Source organism: Leopardus geoffroyi, chromosome D3 (assembly GCF_018350155.1).
Source record: "Leopardus geoffroyi isolate Oge1 chromosome D3, O.geoffroyi_Oge1_pat1.0, whole genome shotgun sequence".
Classification (NCBI taxonomy): Eukaryota; Metazoa; Chordata; class Mammalia; order Carnivora; family Felidae; genus Leopardus; species Leopardus geoffroyi.
Window position 1 is genome coordinate 35,806,086 of NC_059339.1, and position 24,832 is coordinate 35,830,917.

At 43.2% G+C, this 24,832-nt stretch overlaps 1 protein-coding gene across 11 annotated transcripts in view; it reads right to left on the reverse strand.

The window, feature by feature from the left end:
- The window catches only part of PTPRM (protein tyrosine phosphatase receptor type M), a 796,726-nt gene that overhangs the window by 58,707 nt on the left and 713,187 nt on the right, over positions 1 to 24,832 (reverse strand). For all 11 annotated transcript variants that reach the window (XM_045459381.1, XM_045459379.1, XM_045459380.1 and 8 more), the window contains 2 exons: positions 24,472 to 24,548; positions 21,701 to 21,737 (listed from right to left, as the gene is read on the reverse strand). In XM_045459381.1, the coding sequence (XP_045315337.1) occupies positions 21,701 to 21,737; positions 24,472 to 24,548 (114 nt within the window). The remainder of the gene's footprint in view (positions 1 to 21,700; positions 21,738 to 24,471; positions 24,549 to 24,832) is intronic.

Sequence of the window (24,832 nt, forward strand, 5' to 3'; positions counted from 1 at the left end):
CTGTGTGATTTTGGACAAGTTAGCCACTGTAAGCTTCAGTGTTTTCATCTTTCTTGATCTACATACTGATTTCAATGACACATCTCAGGGTTATTTTGAGGAGTCGTGGAGTTAATGCATACCCAGGCATTTTATAAATAGCAAAGCATGAACACGAAGACAAGGTGTGTTCAAAGATATTTATAAGTGGTCCTTCCTTGGCTAAGGCTTGGGCACTGAGTAATGGTGGCACACCCGGGGCCCCCCTTCAGGTACCTCCCATTCATCTTGACCAATTATCAGCTGGTTCTTGGGTAATTTTTCTTCTCCAGTTTCACCATCAAAACCTCCTTGCCTTCTGTCTACAACACAAGCTTCTATCATTCCTCCTTGCTGCTCTGACTACACGCTCACCCTTCCCGTGAAAACTGACTCCACCTCCTGATGTCTCTGTGTCTTGTCCCCTGATGGGTCCAGGCCCGCCACCTCTCATGAAGCTGTGCCCCACCATTTCAGCCCACGCACGTGCCATTCTCCTGAGGTAAGGGCTGAGGATTTCAACGACTTCAATCTAAGGTTACAGAGGGGACACGTAAACACTGGATCCCATCCATCACTACGTTTGTAGCCTGTGGACAGGAGCATTCATTGTGTCCTGAACCGCTTGTCGCTTATTCACAAGAACAAATATACCCTGAGTCTATCTTTGTATACACAGATAGCCTTCGCAACATGACTCCCCTCCCCCTCCGCAAAGAGGCGGCCCAGGCACTTTCTGCTTCCTTCACTAGATACACGGGCCTGAGCCAACTAGTCTGCAAGTTGCAAAAAGAGTTCTGATGACCATGGCTGTAGTGGATGAATCAGATGTTCCAGCATTGTGGACGGCATGTGCCTGCAGAAGAAAAGCCACGTCTCCCTTCCGTGCCCAACAGGAGTCACTCCAGAGATATTCCAGGCTGTGGGCCAGTTCCCAAGTGCAGCTCACTTCCCCTTTCTGAGCTTTAGACTCCCTTGTGATTATTTAAGATCCCCCTGGAGGGAAACATGGCTGTGGCGGTTTTACTACAATTTCCTTAGTGCCTTATGGAACACCTGGGACATAGCAGGAGCTCAGTGAATAAGTCAATCAAGAAGTGAGCCTATATGCTTATGTATAAATTGTATTATTTACTATTAAACATACTAAAACATATCTCAGGATTAAGGAATATTAATAGATCATATTTACATGATTTCCTTCCTCGACTTCTATTTTGGAGACTATCTATAGAAGCTGGAAAGCACATTGGCTTCACTCCTTTCCAGTTCATTGAAAAGGGGCATCTTCTGCAAGGGTCTCTTCGGAATGTGTGAGAGCAGTGATCAGGAAGGCCTCAGAGTGCTGTGACTGGACTACTGCTCCCAACCACCAACCAAGTCCCTCCTCTGTTTCCCAGACTCAAGGCTTTGCCTCTCAACTTAACTCAGTCCATTTCCCTAGGTAACCAGAGTGCCATCCTGGCCTCCAGTAACTGTTCCCTACCGAGGGCAGTGGTTCTCAACTCTAGCTGCAGGTTACGCTTATTGTGTAGCTTTTAAAAAATTCTGAGATCCGAGGTGCCTGGGTGACTCAGTCGGCTGGGCGTCCGACTCTTGGTTATCGGCTCAGGTCATAATCTCATGGTTTGTAAGTTTGAGTCCTGTGTCCCCTCTGCACTGACAGCGTGGAACCTGCTTGGGATTCTCTCTCACTTCCTCTGTCTCTGCCCCTCCCCTGTGCTCTCTCCCAAAATATTTAAATGTTTAAATTTAATGTTTAAAAATCTGTTTTTATGTTAAAAAAACATGTTTAAAAAATATGTTAAAAAACATTATGTTTAATGTTAAAAAATTTTTTTAATGTTTAAAAATGTTTAAGAAATGTTTAAAAATTTCTGAGCTCTGGGAAGCTTGGGTGGCTCAGTGGGTAAACGTCTGACTTCAGCTCAGGTCATGATCTCACAGCTCGTGGGTTCGAGCCCCGCATCAGGCTCTGTGCTGACAGGTCAGAGCCTGGAGCCTGATTCAATTCTGTGTCTCCCTCTCTCTTTGCCTCTCCCCCACTCATTCTCTGTCTCCCTCTAGCTCAAAAATAAATAAACATTAAAAAAAATTCAAAAATATTCTGAGATCCTAACCCAAAAGACTGATTTAATTGGTCTGGGGTGAGGTTAGGTCTGGGTGTATTTTTAAGTCTCTCCTGGAGGAGAACCACGGATCCAGAGCATCAGGAACATTCGGCTCTACCTTCTGACCTATCAGGTGGTCTCATATGGAGGAGGTGAATTGCGGAACACCAAAGATTTGTTTTGAATCTACTAATTAGTCTAACTCTGTGTACCAGCAATTTGAATGGAGGAATCCCATTTCTCTCTGATTTAGAAGGAACTTCGTACATAAAATGTCATCTAGGAACATGGCTGTATCACTTCACCAAGGGGGCTCAGAGGCTATGAAGGTGATAGGGGTTTTTAATGTTTACATAACTACACATGGGTTAACTTTAAAATCAAGGGCATTTATAAGCATTAGTGGTTCGCTTGGGTGATTATATAAATGCTATTCTTGATGATTTTCTTACTTGCTGCCTTAAAAAAAAAAAGATTGGGATAGACTAAAAAAAAAAAACACAATTAGGATAGAAAAATTAGACTAAAAAAAAGACTGGGCTAGAAAAATGAAATAGGTGATGTTCTTTTCCATGCTAAAATTAGAATCAGTATCCAGAGGAACTGTAACAGTTTGGGCTAGTATCTGAAAATGAATTTGAACACAAAGATTATTCTGAGTTGATCCCAGGAAGAAAAAAACATGCAAGGAGAGGGTCCCCATCTCCCCCGGTGTAGTTTTGGCTTGGTTTCCTGGTCTCTTCTCCCCTTCACGTGTGTGCCACTGTGCTGTCATTTGAGAGCAGCCCCCTTTCTGACACACCACATGACCTCCCTGATCTGGTGACCATGGCGGTTCACCAACAAAACTGTTCGGGGGTGGGCACTGGAGAGTTTTGTCCTCTTGCCTAATGATACAAGATATTTTCGTGAATGTTCATTCAAATATTGGTTTGTGTTTTCATGCTTTTTTTGGAGGGGAAGGGGACTAAAGGAAGAAGGAAGGCACCTGAATTTAAGGTTTTTAAAAAAAAAATTTTTTTTAACGTTTATTTATTTTTGAGACAGAGAGAGACAGAGCATGAACAGGGGAGGGGCAGAGAGAGAGGGAGACACAGAATCTGAAACAGGCTCCAGGCTCTGAGCGGTCAGCACAGAGCCTGACGCGGGGCTCGAACTCACGGACCGTGAGATCATGACCCGAGCCTAAGTTGGATGCTTAACCGACTGAGCCACCCAGGCGCCCCGGAATTTAAGGTTTTTAATGCAAAATTGATCAGTCCTGTTTTTTTCTTTTTGAAATTATTCCAATTATACTGAATAATGTATTTCAAATTATTTCCCGAGACACGAATAAATTATGACTCAGAGATACATGTCTTCTAACAAAAATCAAAAAGCATGCCAGAGGCCAGCACAGGACAGGCTTTACTGATACCAAGATCCACTCCCTTTGATTTTGGTAGCTCCTGGTGGGGTCTGAGTGACCCTGGTCACCATGAGCCTCCAGATAAATGCCCGGGATACAAGGCGGTTATCCCTGGCACCTGTGCCCTGACAGAGCTGAGATTTTGGGTGGAACACCAGGGGAGAGTCAGCATTCCTCTGCCTCTGATGTCTGTCACCCAAAAGCTGGTGTGGCACATGCCCTTACCACGAGGACAAGAATAGAGAGGTCACTGGGGATTGCTTCCAGGGTGGACAAACAACTAAACTCCTAAGACAAGGAATCTACAGAGGTAGACGAAGGACTCCGGAAAACCTCCCTCGCTCGAGGGACGAACGGCTGTGACCAACAGCCCCAGGATCTGATTTCCACAGTTTGTGTCTGGGTGGGAGCCTCTGAGATTGCTGTGGCTGCATTTTACAGATGTTTGCACAACAGGCAAGAAAGTTCTTCCCACCAGTTGTCCCCCTAGGGACTCAAGCAAGTGCAAGGGAAGGTCTCAAAATTTCAAGAATATCAGGCCGATAATACATTGTTTCCCTCACAATGGTGGACTCACGTGGACCTCTGCCGGGAAGAAAATGTGTGCAGGGGCCATTCCTACCACCACCGAGCCCGGAAGGAACAACAACAACAACAACAACAATAAAAAGGTCAGGAGGGACGAGAGCACAATAAAAAAAAAAAATTAAAAGCAATGACAAGCATCAATGAAAGACATTCAAGGATGGGCTCTATTGAGTAAGGTGAGTTCTTCAGTTCATGGAAAGTGAGCGATATTAAAAAAATCGTAATTTCAAATCTTGAGAGAAGACTTGTATCCCTTGTCTTCATGTTCTAATTTCTATATGGTGTGTTTTCTGTGTTAACCAGAACTGCCAAGAAATCGAGGTCCTTAAGCTCACAGTGGCATATTGGAGTTTTTGGAAGAACGATAGTACAAATTCAAAATGTGATCCCGTCACGAACAGACTAATACCTAACCTCTTTTGGGCACCTGCTGTTTCTCAGGTCCCGTTTGAAGTAGTTTAACGTGTAGCAACTCATTAAAAAGTAACTCATTAAAAAAGACTGCATTCCAGTGTAAGAGGTGCACGTTACTGGAAGGAGAGGAGCCCCGGGGAAGTCAGGCAGATTGTCTGAGGGCACATGACTCGTGGGTTGCAGAGCTGACATGTGAGGCCTTACCCCACTGTGTGACGGTGCCTCCGTGGCAATGTCAAAAGCGACTCAGAAGGGTTCTAACCGACGGGGGCGTGCGCGCAGTCATCATGATCCCGGCAGGAGGATCACAGAAGAAAACCCACGTCGACCACCTGAAAATACCTCTTCAAACACGCATAATTTTAATCAGGGTGATTCCTGCCTTCCAGCCTCCCATGGTCCCCCTGCCACAGAATCAAATCCAACTTCTTGAGTATGGCCAGCCGCGGTCCCCTCCTCCACTGCCCCTACTTCTCTTAGGTCCTGAGCTGCCAGCAGTCGGGAGCATTTGCAGTGCAGAAGCCCTCCTCCGATTGCTATCCGTCTCGGCTTGGCCCACTGAAGGTCACCTCGTCGGGCAAGCGTTCCGAGACCCAAACCATGGCTCCCTGTTTCTTCAAACATTTACAGTCAGTTGCGATGCCAGTCTGTTCTTAATGTACGTCTTCCTTGGAGGTCTGTGAACGCGGACCTGCCCATTCGGGTCACAGTGTCTCTGTGCCCAATGGTCTCATACCTAGCTTGCTTCCCTCATTCACACCCCCTTGCTGGCCCCTGGTGGGAATGTGAGCGTGCAGCCTGTATCTATAGGTGAGCGCCCAGCCTGCTCTGTGCCAGGCACTCTTTGAGGTGTAGAAGGGGTGCCAAGGTGAATTACAGAAGAATAGCCCCTACTTTCAAGAAGCTTGTAGTTGTAGAAGGTAGAGAAAAGTCAAGGACATATTACATTCTCATTTAAAGGGAAGTAAAGTAAGAATCCTAAGATACTTGCATTTCAAACTGAGCTATGCGCACTTCTGGAGACACATGGAGATTTTCCATGGGGTACATGATTAGTTTTAAAAGGATTCATTTCTAGATACTTAAGTCTATACGGACGCCATCAACACTGATCTCCCCGAGAAGGAGCCCCCATGCACAGTGGGCTTTCTTGCACTTGACAAAACTCTCACCCATCTCAAAGACTACTGTGGGGCGCTGCTCAGGTCTGAAACAAAGCAACTGACTGAAATACTGACTCTGAAACATCACAGGGCTTCCTGCCTCCTTTGTCTGAAACAAATTTCTATTATGGGTAAAACTTGATGTTAGAAATGGAGTATTTTTTTTTAAATAAAGAGAAAACTTTACTTGTTAAACAATGCCATTGAAACCTGTATTTGATCATAGTAGAAGTCGGGGTGGGGCGCCTGGGTGGCCTAGTCGGTTAAGCGTCTGACTTCAGCTCAGGTCACGATCTCATGACTCGTGAAGTCTGAGCCACATGCTAGGCTCTCGGCTGACAGTTCAGAGCCTGGAGCCTGCTTCAGATTCTGTGCCTCCTTCTCTCCCTCTGCCCCTCCCCCACCCTCGCTCACTCTCTCTCTCTCAAAAATAAATAAACATTTAAAAAATGAAAAAAAAAATCGGAGTAATTTGGTACGTGTTGGGATGCTCTGAATTCAGAACACTTGAAAGCAGCAGAGGCTGGTAATACTTATTCTTTTAAATGGAAGTGGAATGTCTGGCTTGAGTGCCGTATTTTTCCGGATGAAACCCGTGGTTGGAGGTTTCATGTGTTTTCTTTCAGGTTAGATATGCTTAAGTCTATAAAGCAGTCAAAATATATTTATCACATATCATAAAATGTTTATTCTAATTACATCAATCCTCATTTCATCTTAGAAAACATTTAATACTATCTCCTTTTAACAAGTAGGGAGTCCAGCTACCAGAAGGTCAAGTCCAGAGGGAGCCGCTCAGCTCTCCCGCAGCAGGCAGACAGATGTGTGCCCATTGTGGAGGGACCTGTTTTATTTACTGAACAAAAACTCTCAAGAAACACGACTATGTCGAATCTGACAGCAAACAAAGAGCAAATAGAGAGATAACGCAACGAGTAATGAGAAAGGCAGATTTTAAATATCTTAGTCTAGGTGTATCAAAATATGTTGAACTGTTCCAAGGATGGCTCCCTGGACATGTAGGTGGCTGGCAGAGACCAGCAGTGGAAATGTCCAGGCAGTGTGGAAATGTCTGGAATCCCAAAGACAGTGGTGGCATGGCTCCACATGGTGATTCCTCCGCAGTGTGTGGAGTATGGGGGTAGGGAGGTCAGAACAGTGGTGGGCAGGGTGACCGGCCTCCGGATGGCCTTGTGCAGCTGGCACACTCAAGGTGACCTAGTGCAGAGATGGGGATCCCATCTGAATCAGATCGGGGAGACGGGTTGCCCTTGGAGGGCGGTTGTGGACAACACTGAGCTGGATTCTTGCTGTGCCCGGTGCAAAGGAGCTGAGGGCCTTGGGCTGGAAAGTAAAGGGGACTTGGGAAGCAGGATGACAAAGATAGTGAACAATTAAATGAGGCGCAGTGATGAGCCCCTCGGGCCAGGTGTGTCTTATGTGTACTGTCTCGTTTACGCATCTCTGCAACTGTGTACTTTTCTATTAAAAAAAAATTTTTTTTCAACGTTTATTTATTTTTGGGACAGAGAGAGACAGAGCATGAACGGGGGAGGGGCAGAGAGAGAGGGAGACACAGAATCGGAAACAGGCTCCAGGCTCTGAGCCATCAGCCCAGAGCCTGACGCGGGGCTCGAACTCACGGACCGCGAGATCGTGACCTGGCTGAAGTCGGACGCTTAACCGACTGCGCCACCCAGGCGCCCCTGTACTTTTCTATTTTAAGATGAGAACCAGGCTTAGGAGAATAAGTGCCTATTTGTTTGTTTGTTTTTAGGTATTTTTGAGAGAGAGAGAGAGAGAGAGAGACAGAGCATGATAGGGGGGTCGTGGAGAGAGGGAGACACAGAATTGGAAGCAGGCTCCAGGCTCTGAGCTGTCAGCACAAAGCACGACATGGGGCTTGAACTCAAGAACCACAAGATCATGACCTGAGCAGAAGTCGGATGCTAACCGACTGAGCCACCTGGGTGCCTTTGAAGCTGGGATTCCAACTCAGGTCAATACAATTGCACTTAAAAAAAAAAGTTTATTTATTTTTGACAGAGAGGGAGACAGGGCATGAGTGGGGGAGGGACAGAGAGAGAGAGAGAGAGAGAGAGAGAGACAGAGAGGGGGAGAGAGAGAACCCCAAGCATGCTCCACACTGTCAGCACAGAGCCCAATGTGAGGCTCCATCCCATGAACCGTGAGACCATGACCTGAGCTAAAATCAAGTACTGGATGCTTAACTGACTGAGCCACCCGGGCGCCCTGCACTTTTTAAATTTCAGAATGACCTCAACAGACCGGGGTGGAAGGCTCGTTTGTGAACATCAGTTCTCCACCTATGTGACATGACTGGTCCTGGGCGTGGGAGGGGGGCTGTGTCTGGTGTGGGGTACACACCGAATGGTGGAAGTACAGAGGGAGAGGGCAGAGAACCTAAGGGCAAAGTGGCTGCAGAAAACCGAGGAGCCCTTGCTTTGGGCACTGGCCTGGCTTGGGCTTGGTCAAGTCCTTCAGCATCCAGTTCATTCCATTAGGACAGACGGCCACTGAAGGTGGAATACGAATGTGGAAAAAGACAAGCCTAGGATTTATGCATTTATTTTAAAGCTCTTGCTCATAAATAAAAGTGGTCCTAAAGTTTTGATCCATTATTGTTATTGTTGCTGCTGGCAATAATCTAGAATAAGTATTATGGAGTCAGTTATTCAACATTCAGAGCATTAGATGTCCCTTCAGTGGTTTCTGAATAAGTTTTTATTCGAAAACTTTATGTGATTTTTCAGTATGATAGTTCTGTAATACATCTATAATTTTACATTGAGTAGCTTTTCATTTGTAGCCGTAGTGAAATGTAAAAGGTAAAATATGCCACCATGTCTTACGGACTGAATCTGCCTCGTGTATCACAAAAACGATAATGGTGACACAGAAAACAGTCAGCTTCTGCATTAATAATCCTTAACAATACTTACTTGATAGGTGCATTTGCTCTCCCCTGAGGCTACTTATGTTAAAATCATGGAATTTTTATGAATAATTTTTGGTTTCAGCTGCAGAAAGGGGAAACCGAAGTTGAGACGGCTGGGTGCATGAGATGTGATTTGCTCATTTTCCTGAATTGCTAAGAATATCGCCCCCTCCCAGATATTACCATTTTAAAGCAACAACAGAAATCAATGAAAAAATTAGGAGCAAACACTGAGGACTGTTGTGTGATGGGGAAAACTTGGGAATATTTTCTTTAACTAAATTCAAAAATATAACTGGTAGCAATGATAAAATAGGATTTCCAAGGATAGCTCTTACGGGAAGCATTCTCTACGCCCAGAATTACAGGGTTCGGAATGTTCACCAGCCTACTGGAATTTTCACTTAGTGACAGCAAAAGAGAAAATTGGCATAAAGTACACCTTTTTAGAAGTAGTGTCAAAAGCGATGACTTAAATCACGCTGTTAAATAGCGTGCGCAGCTACTGATTTCGGTGGTTCTTGCGCAAAGACAGATCCCTTCTTACCCTGGAGGAGGCTTCCCCACTGTGGGTCTTTCCCCTTTGCCTGGCCCACTCAGGTTAGCAGCTGCTTGCCAATTACCCTGTTTCTTCTAGATTGGCTCACAGGTGCGTGCTCCTCTTACAACCTAAAATGAGGCACACGCTTCCTGCCATATCCATGAGCAACCATCCCATTCCCTGAAATTGGCCTTTCAGGCTGAAATCAGAGAGTGTGCCAACATTCACTGTGCAAATATTCGGGGCTTTCCCTAGATGATAAGCGTCGTGGAATGTTGGCTTCCAGGTGCATTACTAGAACATATGCCATCCTGACTGGACCCCAAAAGGTCACGTCGGGTTTAATGAAGAGAAAATTGGTACAAACCAAACCCTAATGGACAGGCCGCACGCAGATTCCAAAACAGCCCGGGAAGCCTCTGTCTGTGGGTCATAAACCTTCCACCATCATCTCTTTATTTTTGGTTAGTAATGTGTCTTTTGTCTTACTCACTCGGTTTAAAGAGTTATGAAATATTTAACGACAAAAAGTATAACGAATGATACAGTAGATACTCTTTGCTATGTCTTAATAAAGAGATACATTTAATCGGTCCCAATTTTCTTCCTAAGAAATACAAGGCACTTGGTATTTTGAAATTCTAATCTCTACCTTCCCATTTTTCATATTCGTATTGTCTAGTACCTCAGTTCCAGTATGAGCCCATCCTACCTTCTTTAGTCATTATTACAGTTCCTTTCTTTTCTGTTGTAAATTTTTTACATACCTTCACAGTTTTTATTGCGGTTTTCCTTAATTTATCCCTGCTAGGATACAATTCCTGCATTTCCACACCAGTCTTAATTATGTCACAAGTCACAGCAAAAATAAAGCAGCACTTTTTTTTTCAAAAAAAGGAAACTGAAAACAAAATGAGTCAGGTATTCTGAGTGCTTTCTTCCTTTTCCCCTACCAGGCATTTTAAGACCTGGAAATAAGGAAATAAATGAACATAGTGGCTTTGTCACCTAAGTTTGTCATAATATTTTTAGAAATTTTCTTTCCTTAATAAAAGCCACACGTGTTAAAATTAACCTAAATAAAGCATTTCAAAAAAAAAATCTATACGATCAGCCTTGGGAGTCTTCAAATAAGTTATTTTCGACACACAAGCATGTACACACTTTTAACCATTTAGATAAATTTGTGGAATGCTAAAATCCCAAATCAGGTTTAAAGAATAACTTTGGCTTCTCTCATACCACATATGCCATATGATGACTTAAATTACAATCTTGGGTTTTGCTAAAGAAAAAAAATAGCAACATATTTTTCTCTATAAAAATGCTGGCACACAAACTCAAAACTAAAAAGGTTTCGAAAGTGATCAAAGCGTTCTAAATGTGAAGCAAGTGTAGAAAAAAAATCTGTCTATATGTCAAACCTAAGTGGAATAAGGTTGGTCTAATTGTGTTGCTAGGAATTTTGTTTTGGAAACGTGTTAATACATTATTGGTGAAAAATTTTAATATCCTGTTTGCTTTCCCTGGGTAAGTAGTGAGGCTTTGGGTGTGGGTCAGGGTAGAAGTCACCTTTACCTGAAGCCATGGGAAGGATTATTGGCAAGTGTAGTGTTTATGGTTTCTTGCCTGCATATAAATATTTCACTGGGTATCTCCGTATATTTTAAAGAACATAACCATGGGGTGCCTGGGTGGCTCAGTCGGCTAAGCGTCCTGACTCTTGGTTTCGGCTCAGCTCATGATCTCACGGTTTCATGAGTTCGAGGCCCCCATCAGGCTCTGTGCTGACAGGTTGTACGTTGCTTGGCATTCTCTCTCTCCCTCTCTCTCTGCCCCTCCCCTGCTTACGCGGTCTCTGTCTCTCTCACAAATAAATAAACTTAAAAAATATTAAAGAGCATAATGATACTGTTATATAATTTAAAAAGAACAGTAATTCTTTAAACTCATTGTACACCCATTAACTATGGACTCCTCAGTCCTTTTCCTAAGCTGACACGCAGTGCTTGGGGACACCTGCATTTCCTGGGAATTTGCTGTGTGAAATGGATCTCAGAAGTGGTCTGCAGGAATTCCTTTTGCTTCAGCTCCACACTGCTCCTGGCTCTTCGGTGTAGATTGTAACTGACCACTTTTAGGCATCCGGTTAACCCCTAGCCAAGCAGAAGATGGTACCCGTCTAACCAGCCACCCAACGCACAGGTTGAAGGAGGCCAAGAGCACCCATCTTTCCCTTTATTTCCTCCCTCTGCTCCTCTGTCATTGTTATTCTCTCTTCCACGAGATCATTTCTCAGCCCCCATTGTTCTCCAGGAGTTTCTCAGCCTTACAAAACTCCTCTCTAAAATATCCTTGTGTATTCTTATCTCAGAAAGTGGTCTGGACAAAGCCTGTTGCGAAGAAACCTGTCTGGCCTTTGCAATATGGCTGTTTTCACTGATTACAATCTGACCCTCTGTGTGCTTCAGGGAAGCCTTCAGAACACCAAGGCTGGTGTCCTTTGCTGCTATCGGAGCTGCTCAATTTCTGCAAGACTTCAAAAATGGAAGGAAAATAGATTTCTCCAAGCTTGTGATACAGCTTATCGTCTTTCCAACCCATGTCTGTCCTTTTTTAAAGATGATGATACTCTTTGCACTTTGGGGGGGATGCAGGATATTGGTGAAAATATAAGTGGTTCCCTTTGAGACATCCTTCTGGAAGGAAGCATTAATTCATGTAGAATTATTCATTTTTACGAAAACTTATGGGTACACACTATTCCTGGGTTAAACCTGAACTGCCTATGTGTTACTGAAAATGTGTCTCTGGGAATTCACGTAATGATAATGATAAGATAAGAATCATAGCTCATATTTATTGAATGGTTGCTCGCAAAGCTGGCATCTGAGCCTAGCCAGCCTAACTCTGGTATCCATGCTCGTTAGCCTCTCTTTTCCACTGCCTCTTGGACGGGAGAAGTCTTGTCCTAGTTACTGACATAAAAAGTGTTAGTATATGGATGGAATTTTAGGGCCCCAGTTTCAAAGATTTGATTGTGGCCATACTGCATAAGCAAAGGAATCTGTGTGAATAAAACCAGCAAGGGGGTGACTCTTAGCGTGACTTGTACCTAAAACTAAAATGTTCCAAAGCATTTCTGGAAACTCCATTTACCTAGATGGAACCATTATGTGGATTTTGTTCTTTTGGGATGATAGCCAGCCCTCCTCTAAGAATCATGCCTTCCTAGCAGGTGCATAAACATTTTCGGCTCCCGGTGGTACCACTGTGAATGGGAAGGCAAAGGCTGCTATCATTCCTGACAGGGAAAGCTGAACGCTAAAGGCAGACAAATCAGATCTGAGTGACAGGGGTAAAGATTAGGCCTCCAAAGAGAAACTCTTATATAGAAAAGAAGGAAAGGGTTGGTAGGCAGCGTGTGGCAATAATGCGCTCTACACTGCAGAGATAGAGGCCCCGCTACCGGAGGGACCTTCGGTCCTTGATCCCTGGGAGGGCTTGTATGGCAATATTGCCTGAAGAGCTGGGAAGAGGCGCATGAGAAAGTGTTTGTAGCCTCAGAAGGGAGGAACATGACAGATGTTCACACCACAAGAGCCTCTTGCTGGCTGAGTCACAGAGCATTCATCAGGCCTGTCTCCAAAGAGAACCCTCATAAACTCATCTTGAGTACTTGTTCATTCTGTGAAGAGGGGAACAGAGAGAAGGCAATCAAGGAGAAAAAAGAAGAATGGCGGCCCTCAGAATGGAGGGGTTTGGTGACCCACAGGATCTGGCTGCCTTCTGTCAAGGAGACATAAAGCAAAGGGAAAAACCTATGTTCATATGCTTCAGGGGCCACTGGCAGAGAAATAAAAGCTTTCATTAGTCTCTAAATCCTTTAATTAAGCTTTTCTCAGTATACAAGTGGGATCTGCTTTTATTTAAGAAAAAAGAGAGTAACTCTAATAAATGAATAAAATAGAGAGACGTTGATTCCCTAGACATAGCTCAGTGTAGGCAATCTCAAATTTTCAATGGCAGCATGGGGCACTGCATGAAGAAATTTCCAGAAGCATCCTTTTGAGTAAGAAGGCAAGAAACAAAAGCAACTTGCGATGGCCAGAAACTTCCTAAATTGTCTGCTGCAAACTTCTTCAAAACTGTGTCGCTGTGTGACACAGGAACCTGATCGTGACAGGAAAGTGGTTCCAGTTCTGCACTGGGTCTCACTTTTTCACCTGCTATGGAGGATGGGTGAGGGAGAGAAATAGCCTAAAGTCGTTCCCAAACCTGGTGTTCTTACAAAATCACAGAGTAGCGACAGTTGTTTATTTATACACCAGCACTATGTAATTCCTGAGGTCACTGCTGTATTCCCAACACGGTTGTGAGGCAGACACTTGGTAGGTTCACAGAAATATTTGTACAATTTTGGATAAATTAGGTCTGAGAGCAATGTCTTTGCTTTGAAAGGGTCCATGATGTTGCAGGCCCAGGAAGGCAGCACCAGGGCCTGCAGCCCTGGGTATTCAGCCAGAGCTCTATATTTCCAAAGGGCTGATCCTGGAAGAGAGATGTGACCTCCTATTGTTTCTTCGCTGTTGAACAAAAAGGCCCTCAGGAGATCAGAAGCACATTAGGTTTCTCCCATGTTGGACACTGCATGTAAATGTATGTCATCTGCATGTAAATCCGCATGTAAATCTATGTAAATATGAACGTCAATCCACACAGTTTGCAAATACTTTTGTATACATGACTCATTGGGACAATATGGACGAAAGTGACTTACATCAATTTTTGCTTTAAGGTCTGTTTCAATGACAAAATAGGGGAGCTGGGTTTCAAGACTTTTACAGTTTCTATCAGCTTGATAAGATTCTGGAATTTTCTACCTCAAATGAACACCTGTAAATTATTCTTACAGATTTAAAAGGCATTTGAAACAATCCAAAACTGAGGGCTTGCTTGACAGCAGCATCATTTTTCTTCAAATTATTCTGTGTTAATTTATGTTCCATTACTCAAGGGACCTGTTTGCACTAAAGCATCTATAACAATAGGGTGGATGTCACCTACTGCAATCTATTTTTGGTTTTATCTTTTAATTTGCAACCTGTCTTTAAACGTTCTCACTACTAATGAGCGAGTTTATTAAGAGCATAGGGTGAGAAATGTCTATGGTCTGACCTTTTGGCTAATTGGCCAGTCTCTGTTGAAATTAATCTGGTGAAGAAAAATTATAGTTTCAAAGGAAGTTTGTAGATAGGCTGTTAATTGCAATTGTTCATTTTCCCTTGGAAAACTATGCATGGAGAGTAACATGCAGTGGACCCCTGCCTGGAGAATTTGGCACTGGGAATATGGAATATGTAGACCTCATGAGGGGTCACTGTTTGCCCAGGTATAAATGACACATCCTCAAAGTCTCCCTATTTCAAGCTGACAACTAGAGAATCCTGCATTTTACCAGGTAATACTTTTAAATCAACCTCAAAGAGGATATAGTAAGTCTACAACTCATTGGCAATATGGGAACAGCTTAGCTGTGCAGAACAATGTCAGGAAATGTACACACTGGTATTTGAAAGAATAAAAACCAAAGTTGCTTACTGAAGGCTTAGCTTTTGATTAAGACATTTTTTTTCCTCTTTCAATGGTACTGTGAAATAATTTCAAGGGTTCATCTGCATCTGGAGGCCAGAATGCAGGAGACGAGAGCTTATTCATAGAGTGTGTAGAACTTGCATCAACACTGGGAAGTCTCTGCCCCAAGTATGAGTTGCCAAGGAGAGTTAAGTATACCTATTCTAAGCACCATTACTGACTGCTTCAGAGGCTGGAGGGAGAATTTGGAATTGGAAAAACAGAAACCATATTTATCTTTCTGAGAATCCTTATTTAAAATGTTCAGACCACATGGAGTATGTGGCAGAAATGTAGAAGAAAAACAGATCAACGGCAAACAGAAGGAAGTCACTAGAGCAAAGCTTCGATTGTAGTGCGGTAGTTGAAGATTGGGTGCTGTTTCTGCTATAAACCTTCGTTCTCCACATTTTGGTTATTTTCATGTAGAAGTTTGCTCCTAGCTCAGTCTCTGAAGGACATTATTCTTAGGCTTCTCTTTTTCAAATTATCAGTAAATAATAATCATGGACAAATAAAATTGATTATATAAAGTGCTTATGGAAGGTGGGATATGCAGAAGTAGGGTCAGGGCAGAGAGAAACTAAGTTGTTTAACAGAATGGACTATCTCCAGAAACACTGCCTTGATTGGCTGGCACATCGGAAGAAAAAGTGTTCATGAGAACTGGAGTTGACCAGCTGTAACTCTGGAAAGAAAGAGTCGCGGACGTTGGAGATCATGGTCCCCAAATCCACCCAGGTCAGTAGAAGCTGTGTCAGGCTGACATGAGATGTCCTTCTTGCCTGGTTGGAATGTTCTACTGCCTAACTGGTGTCTGGCCCAGTGACTCCCAATTCATTCGTTCATTCATTCCTTCCCTCACTCACTCATTCTTGTATTCTCACTGGGCATCTGCTTGGTGCCAGCTCTCCAGGCAGTGAGTATGTGCCTGTTGAATCAACAAATGAACTCTGTGGCCCTTCTTCTGATGCCAGGACACGAGGTAACCTTCTGGCAAGGCATCTTCCTCTTTAGCTGGCCTGCAACACAGTTCTGTCTGATGGACGGTTGTATCTCTCATGGTAAATAACTATCCGGTAACTGGTTTTCTATATCAGTTCTTGTGGTCTATGCCAGTGTGACTGGCATCCTGAAATATGACACTGAGCATCCAGAGTCTCTGTGAACAAAAGATGTGCTAACTTCAGGTTGTTAAAATCCATGCATTATGCTCTTCTTGAGTATAGGTGCCTTGACCCCCAGTTTATCATTTATTTTGTCCGGGATTGTGCTAATTTGACAGGCTTGGCTATCTCACTGGAGCTCTGATCTCAGCCTTGATCTTGCTGCCACGTAGAGTCTCTTTCTCTCACCATCAGTGTTAGCTCCTGGGCTAGCGGGTCTTCAAACAGGTGCCCAGAGGCCTGCTGGGGAACAGGGAGACTCTGGACTCTCAGTGTCCTATTTCAGGACATCTAAGAAGACAGTTTTAATGAAGAGATATTTTCAGATATGACTGTATCACAGGAAATTTACTTTTTTGGGGGAGGGGGAGCATCATAACTTAGAAGGAAGGTTCTCGATTACGAGGGGTGAGCTTCAGTACGTGAGAAAGAGCACAAGCCCTGAGCCTCTTCTTGAGGGCAAGAATCACACGGTATTATGCAGCTCGAAAAGGAGGAAAAACAGCCAGGACCCTTGTGGGCTCACTGCAAGCACTCAACTACATGTGAGTTCTGTTTTCAACCCCTGCTTCTCCCCAGGGCCCTCTTTCCTCTATTTGTGAAATGAGACGAGTAATACCTAAATTAGAGGATAGAAAATTAGTTATACCACAAAGCCTATACTTAATAGGCACTTAATATTTATTGAATGAAAGGACAAATGAAAATGCTGAGTTTCTAACAGTATTATATGAAGCAAAACTACTGATATGTATTTATCACTTTTTATTAAATGAGAAGGAACACACTTAAAAGCCAACAGTCTTGACACTACAATATATTTGATATTAGAAAAGATGTTTTAGTTGTATGCAACTTAGATTGTTGACTAAAATAAAAGCTACAATTGCAACACGGCCCTTATTGTTGTCTGAGTCATTTGTTTCTACCCCTAACTGTTCCCTTTGTTTCCAGTTTTCTCTGCAGGCTAATTCCATACTAACTAATCTTAAAGCACTGCTTTCACCACCACGTGGCTCAGAAACATCCTTCCTTTCCTTTCTCTGCCCTTCATTTCATTAAATAATACTCCTCATTCACAGCCTTTTAACCAATGTCCTCACCTTACTTGTCATTCTTTCTTACGCTTGTAACTCAGGGCTTTTTTTTATCTCGGGCGTACGGATTTTTTTCAGGCTGGATTTAATGGTTTGTGAACACCTGCATGTCTGTGTAAAATTGTGTGTATGTGGGAGTTCTTCCTGAGAGAAGATCCGTTTCAAGAAGCGACCAAGGAGACCCAAGATGTCATGGAGGTGAAGACCCTTTCTATCCACGGTCAGGTCTCCCTCGTGCCCTCTGCCAGGGCTCCAAGCTCCTCCCTGACCTTGGTAGCCTACCTGTTCATCCTGTCCTCTTCCTCTGACAAAGGAAACTTCTTCAAGTATGACTGAAGACCTGCCTCCCCCACTCACCCCACTGATGCCCTTTCTCCTTTCTCTGGCTCCCAGAAATCCCAGCCAAGTGCTAGTGCACCACCACATGACTAGGAGGTGCTCCCCAGATTTCATGATGCCTGTCAGCTCTCCTGAAGAATTAAAGGCAGGTTCTTCTGGCAGGATCCTCTGATATTTGGGTACACCTCCAGCCCACAGATGAGCCGGGTAGTGAGGAAGAGGGACAGGCCATATCCATCACAGACTGACAGCATTTCCTTCCCCAACTACCTGACATCATCTTTCCTGAGTTTCTAAAGCAAGAGTCTTGACGTCAGTTTTAAAAATAAAACCAGGGGTGCCTGGGTGGCTCAACTGGTTAAGCGTCTGACTTCGGCTCAGGTCATGATCTCATGGTTTGTGAGTTTGAGCCCCGTGTCAGGCTCTGTGCTGACAGCCCAGAGCCTGAAGCCTGCTTCAGATTCCGTGTCTGCGTCTCTGTCTGCCTCTCCCTTGATTGCGTGCACTCTTTCTCTCTCTCAAAAATAAACAAACATGAAAAAAAAATTAAAAAAATAAAACCAAACAATAATAAAAAGATACTTCTCCAGGCCTCCCTCATTTGCATACCACATAGCTGGCAGGTGTTCTCCTGAATCATTTTGCAGGAGCAATTCTCAATGTGTAAAGCTTCCTCCAGCTCATGGCCCACACTGTTGTCTCCATGGGGTATCCTTTGATAGTGAAATATGATCAGTTCTGGGTAATCCTACCCACCCGTGTGCTCATCTGCCCCTCACTGACAACCCTGCTTTTGAAATCCCAACTCTGCCTTGGCCTTGAGTACAGACATACAGTAACAGACATGACTTACTCTTCTGATTCCTGGTATGCCAAACCATAGATCCTGAATGTTACAATTATATTAATGGATTGTCAGGCAGATCTGATGAAGTCAATACTGGGTCATTAATATATTAGTTGCAGATGGAAAACAATTAAACGGAGTGGGGACAGGAAGAACATACTGAAAAAAGCCACAGATCTGGCTTTTTTGTGGTCCCTTCACTTTGCAGAAACAATACCGTTATCATCAAAGGTCAAAGTCAGTTACTGGTACAAAAATCAATAAAGTGGAAGCAGGGGAGGAAGAGATCGAAGAGATAAATTCATGACATGTCTTCTAGACTGAAGGGACTTGGTGAAAATCTACATATTTTAAACTCATGGGAATAAAACTGGTTGTCGCTAAATTGGAACATTCATGTAGTTTCATGGGTTCCTGCTATGAACAGGTTTTAAAGAATTATATCAGCACACAATAGGAAAAAAAAGAACAAGGAGAGTTTTTAAAATTGCGTCTGCTTGTTAGACTTTATCATCCATTTTGTTGGATTCTTAGAATCAGACGCTTGTGGGTTTTTCTTTCTGTCTTTCTTTCTTTTTTTATGAAGGCGATCCATAGGCATGTTCTAACTGTCCTTGCCAATTACTGCAGAGGATCAGAAATCTTTATTACTGGCAATCTGAGGCTATCAGTTACATTACGTTTGTGTAATATACTAGAAGAAAGCCTCTAACTTTCTAACCTAAACATCATGGTCTGAATACATTACTCTTAATATGATGCGTACTGTCTTGATTGAATGTTAGACTAAAAACATTTGCTCATTTCTGCCCCTCGCCCTGAGCCAACAGCAGTGATGTAAGTATGCCAGTTTTCAAAGTGCAATCTGTAGATCACCCCGCACTGGCAAAGGTGCCATGCTCTGGTAAACAGGGCATCATATAGCATCCTCTCCATTAAGGGCACTTGGGTGGTCTACTGCAAAGCGATTACATTTGCCATTTCTTAGCCGCCAGCAAATATATTTACTCATTAACACTTGATGGGTTGAATGCTCCTGAAGAGGGCTACTGAGCAATTACGTATGATTCCAACTAATTCCCAAGGTACCAGAAAGTGGCTTCTCTAATGGTAGTTTTCTGCAAGAATGATCTCCCTCAGAGAGAGAGAGGGGCAGAGAGGAAGAGCAAAGGAATGCCAGGTGAGGGGCCACATGTAGGACTTTGGGGGTTTCAATCTCTACTTTGGCTAGCTGTTGAGTAACATTAATGTAGAGGTCCTTGACTTTGAAAATTCAAATAAGATTTAACTTTACATTCACGTTATTTATGGAAACGTGGGCTGAGAATCAAGAACTCAGTAGTATTTTGTATACTTTATGATCAAATTTTTGCATATATTTATAAACACTGTTAGTTCCAAATTATCAGCACATTTACTAGATCAGATCTGTTACGATCCTTACTTTGGAATATTCTGGAATCCATTAGTAGGGATTTAAGGAACTAACAAAGGGTTCCTCTAAAAGCATCAATGGACTCAGCTTAAAAGCAGCAGGGTATAGGAGAAGGCAACCAGGACTGGACTCAGAGCCCCTGGACACACGTTCTTGTTCTGTCCCATCAGGTGGGAGTTTGTGCCAGGTATTGCAACTCCTTAGCAATTCCTATGTAAAGGTCTGTCTCCTGCCAGTTCAAGATGGGCACTCCCCATGTGACCTTTCTTCTGACTAGCCAAGTGACCTTGGAAGGAGCCATTACTGACTTCATTTCAGGGAAGGAAACATATTGAAGGTTAAGTAGGTCACCTAGACCCAGGCATAGAATCGAAAATGGTGACATGAGACTGCAGACTCTATGTATGGTGCCACCCAGGTACTGGCCAAGGCTGTCGGGATTAGGACAAGGTCCCACAGTGGCTCCATTTCAGCCATACTTGGAGCTTTTCTAAACCAGAGCCCTGCTGTCCAAAACAGCCAGTAGGGAATAGCCAAATGAAGCCATTTAAATCCATATTAAAATCTAAAATTTGGTTCTTCATTCATAGTAGATACTTTTTGAGTATGTATTAGTGGCTACCATATTGACCAGTGCAGATACACATTTCCAGCAGTAGATAATTTTACAGTGTCTACGTCTCGCTACCAGTTTGATCAGTGCAGATACAGAAGATTTCCACCAGTAGATAATTTTTGAGTGTCTATTAGTTGCTACCATATAGACCAGCACAGATACAGAAGGTTTCCACCATTACAGAAAGTTATACTGGATAGTGTTGCCCTAAGTGTTGGAATTCTGCTCACTGGCTACAACCTATGACTCGTTAATTGAACCTGACCTCAGTCTTTAGCTACTTCTTTCTCCTCATGGTCCATCAGACACCTCCAACTCTCCTGCCTCCAAACCTAGACTTTCCACAATGTTCTTGCCATCCTTTATTCTCTTGATCCTTGATATTCTGTTGGGGTACCACCTGCCAATCCCTGACCATTGGCAAGTCATATCCTTGTGATTTCCTGGCTCCTGTTTCTGGGATATGATGCAATACTGGAAACAATGATAAAATAACAAAATGAAGAGAATGCATGCTCTCAACCCTAACTGGGTCCTTCCTGATTCTCGGCATTTCTTCAGTTCATTTAACAGATGCAATAACTCATCCCTTATGATGCCTCGTTCCCAACAACCTCAGCCCTCTCACAATCCTCATTCTCCATAGTCAGTGTCCTGGAAAGACATCACAAAAGCTCTTGCCATGAGCTTCTCCAACATTTTCCTCTAGGTTTCTTCTTGTTTCCTTTAGCCAGTGCTTTTCACCTGGGAGTACTGATTTCCTACTTTCAGATCTTTGCTCATGATGTCTCGGCCATTTAGAAGTTTTCCTCCCAAACTCACCTTTACCACAAAGCAGTTTATGGATCATCCCATCTGAAAGTAACTTCTTTCTTCTCCAAGTTTCCCTAACATTTTCTCTGCACCTCTCGCATAAATTTCTAACTGGTGTTGCTTATCATAATGTACAGGTCACCCCGTACCTTCCCCATCAAACCACAACCGATGTGAGAGACAGTAATTGATGAATTCAGCTTGCACTCCCGGCAGCAATTGGCACAGGTCTTTGTATAGACTGTACTCAGCACAGATTTATTTAGTGATTATCTATATGCCTAGTTATGAAGATGTCAGATTCACTCTGAAGGCAGACAGAATTAATCCAATAATGAATTGATGAATACACTTCTAAAGATCACAACATCAGGTTCTAACTAAATGATCACATTCTGATGGGAAAACAAGGGTGTATGTGTTGATGACTAGAACTGCAATAAATGGGGCTAGAGCAGTGGGGAATATCATTCTGGGGCATGACATAGGGACGAAATGACAGAGAGTAGACAAACAACCAAAGAAAGGCATCAAGGCTCTAGCAGACTTACCTTGGGTAGCGATATAATGATTGGGTCGATGATAACCCTAAAAATAAATGAGAAAGAATATTTGACAACCTTAAAACGGTAAGCAGCACAGAAGTCACCCACTAAGTTTGCCAAAATGAATGCACATACAAATACCAACAACCGCACCGGTTGAAAGTGAAATGGCCAGACCCAGTACCGCTTAGTGCCTTCGTGACCCTTAGCGGATCAAAGCTAACAGTTCTGTGGCTCACACATGGGGTGGGAGTAACTTAATCATACGCCGGCTATGAGACGATGGGTGAGCAATCAACACTAACAACTTATGGATTCTCTGAAATAACACGACCACGACTCTTATTAGATTGCAAACAGGCTGGGAATGTGCAATAGGATTTCATGTGTGTGCGGGATGCTATTGGCAACGTGCCAAGGCTTTAACACACACCCTGTTCTACCCGTATAGGCAGCTACGTCAATAGTCATACTGAACATCATTCTTAAACACTGCTAATGCCATGACACGCTGCTGTGGCAAGGGCCAGAAACGCAACGAGGCAGAAATTCTGCAAGGCCCCTTCCTTTTATCGTGACCCTGTGAGGAGGGGAAAAGATGAAAATTGAGACCAAATACAGAAGGGAACAAAGAACGTCACAGGATCAATATCTGGGGAAGATAAAACCAATTTAGAGAAAATTACACACAGGTAACATAATATCGCCACGGACCTTAATATTTTCCATTTCTGTTTCCCGAGATTACCTAATATAGTGTGCCTGAAGCCAGATGGGAAACAGGAGAAACTTGGAGAGGAAATACAGATTTCTCAGACCATTTCAATGTGTATCTGGTAGATTTTTTTTTTTCTTTTAAAACAAGTCATTGATAATGAACAGCAAAAGCAAACACATTCTTTTATACAACTGACCTGCTGTGGGTATAGACTCTTGACAGATATTAAATAGGATTATGAAGATAATCACTCATGTCTTGCCAGCTGATAAGTTTCACAAAGCAAGACCCTGTCTGATGTGTGGCTCCGTATGTCAGTTCTAGCAAGGCGCTAGGAGATAGGAGGAGCTCATCTATGAAACGGAAATAATCCACACAGTCCACGAATGACCTACGTTGCTAAACGCAGTGGTCATTTCTCAGTCCATTGTTTTTGTTTGTGGTCTGAATCACACACAGTTAACACTCTAATACGTACAACAGCAACTGACATATAATACAACACGTGGCTCAATAAAATCTTATTGACTAAGTGAATAAAAGGGCCCTGAATATTGACTCTTTTCTCTGTTAAAATTAAAACTAATTAATCTGGTATTTTCATTACTTTTATGTCTTCCCTCCTCTGTAGCTCTACCTGCCCATTCTTTAAAGCTAAGTTAAAATCACTTCTGCCACAAAACCTAATCTGATTACATTTACTCCTTCAGGCAGTGATTCATCAAACACTTATTAAGTGCTTACAGAGTTTCAGGCCTGTGCCAGGCGCAGGGGGTACAAGATGCATAGGAAAAAGCCCCTGTGCTCAAGAGCCCCCAGGGGCTCTAGGAGCTGGGACTGGAGCATGAACAGGATTCCCTTGGAATCTCCCAAGGGAAGGAGTGTTACAGAGAAGACATTTCTTACGTCAGCTTCTAAACTCTGAAGTCTTGGGGAGAAGGCAACAGGTCTTGGCCACCTCTGAATTCTCCCACAAGGGACTCACTAAACATCTACTGGATAAAGGAATAAGTGCAATGTATTTTAGGAAGGAACTTGGCTTTAACAGAAAAAGATATCTAACTTGGGCCGTGTGTGTTCTGGACCATCATCCAATGTGGCAGCGTAGGGGGCTTCATTAGAGGAATGGGATACGAATTACCCTTCAGACAGTCCTCCTGTAGGCCCTACCCTCAGATCCATCACCAAAGTGTCACAACCTTTCCAAGCAGTACTATAAATAACATCCTTAGGTTTATTTTTTAGGTAACTCTTAGAGATTGTGATGCTAGTACTTTTAGTAGCATCTGAATTATACTCAAGTAAGAAGACGAAAGAACTCACGTGTATGGGTAAAGCCTGTCCGTGGAAGTACTAATGGACTAGAAGGCAGTGTGATGGCCAAGGCAAGCACAGCGTGCCCTGGAAACTGCAAGGGAGCAAAGGTCTGTTTCACGTGAACCTGAGCCTTGAAGGTAACAGTGACTTTCCCTTCATTTTCAGGCTACTTTTGAGTTCATTCATTCTTTCAACTGAAAACATGCTGTCTCCTCAGGAATTTATTCTAATGTAAGACATTAAGTTAACATGATGCAGGATGAACAAAGAAGCAGTCTTCAATAATTAAACAGCCTACATATTTAATGACATGTCTTGTGTGCATTCGATGTCCTGGTTAAACAGCTGCAGACTACTTTGAAGGCAACTTAAAAGTGCAGTAATGACGAGAGATCGCAAATCATCGAATTAGGAATTAAGAGAGTTTTATCTTATTAATATGTAAACAGATTTCTTTTAAAGTGTCAAATAATCTAAGTTGTTGACAAAAACATGGAAACGCTATCCTTGGTCCACAGCAGCATGGAAGCCACGGAATGTCACAGAGGAGTTCAGCAGCCAGTAGGCCGACTTGAGAACAGGAGTGGCCATGTCTCCACCGTAAAGTTCTGCAGGATGTGAAGTAACGTTAATGTGTTTGCTTCTGGATTTGGAGCAGTGAGTGCCCACCAGTACCATAGCAGACACACGATGTGGAATGTGGCAGAACAGTTGGGTTTACTGACGGTTTCAAAATACATACATCGATATAATTTCCATTGATGTAGTCGGAGTTGGTATCTCCTTCTATGGTCTGTAGTCTCACCCGCGAATGATCATCTGCAAAGGGAAAATAAAACAATGATTTTTAAAAATGTTTTAATGAAAAAAAACCTCCCTGCATGAGCAGGGGAGGGGCAGAGAGAGAGGGAGACACAGGATCCTTAGCCGGCAGGCTCGAACGCACCAACTGTGAGATCATGACCTGAGCCAAAGTTGGATACTTAACCGACTGAGCCACCCAGATGCCCCAAGAAAACAATGAATTAAAAGCAATCTGTTGGGATGCTTAGAGCCCCAGAATGCAAGCACATTACATAGAGATCATTCACATCCATGCTGCT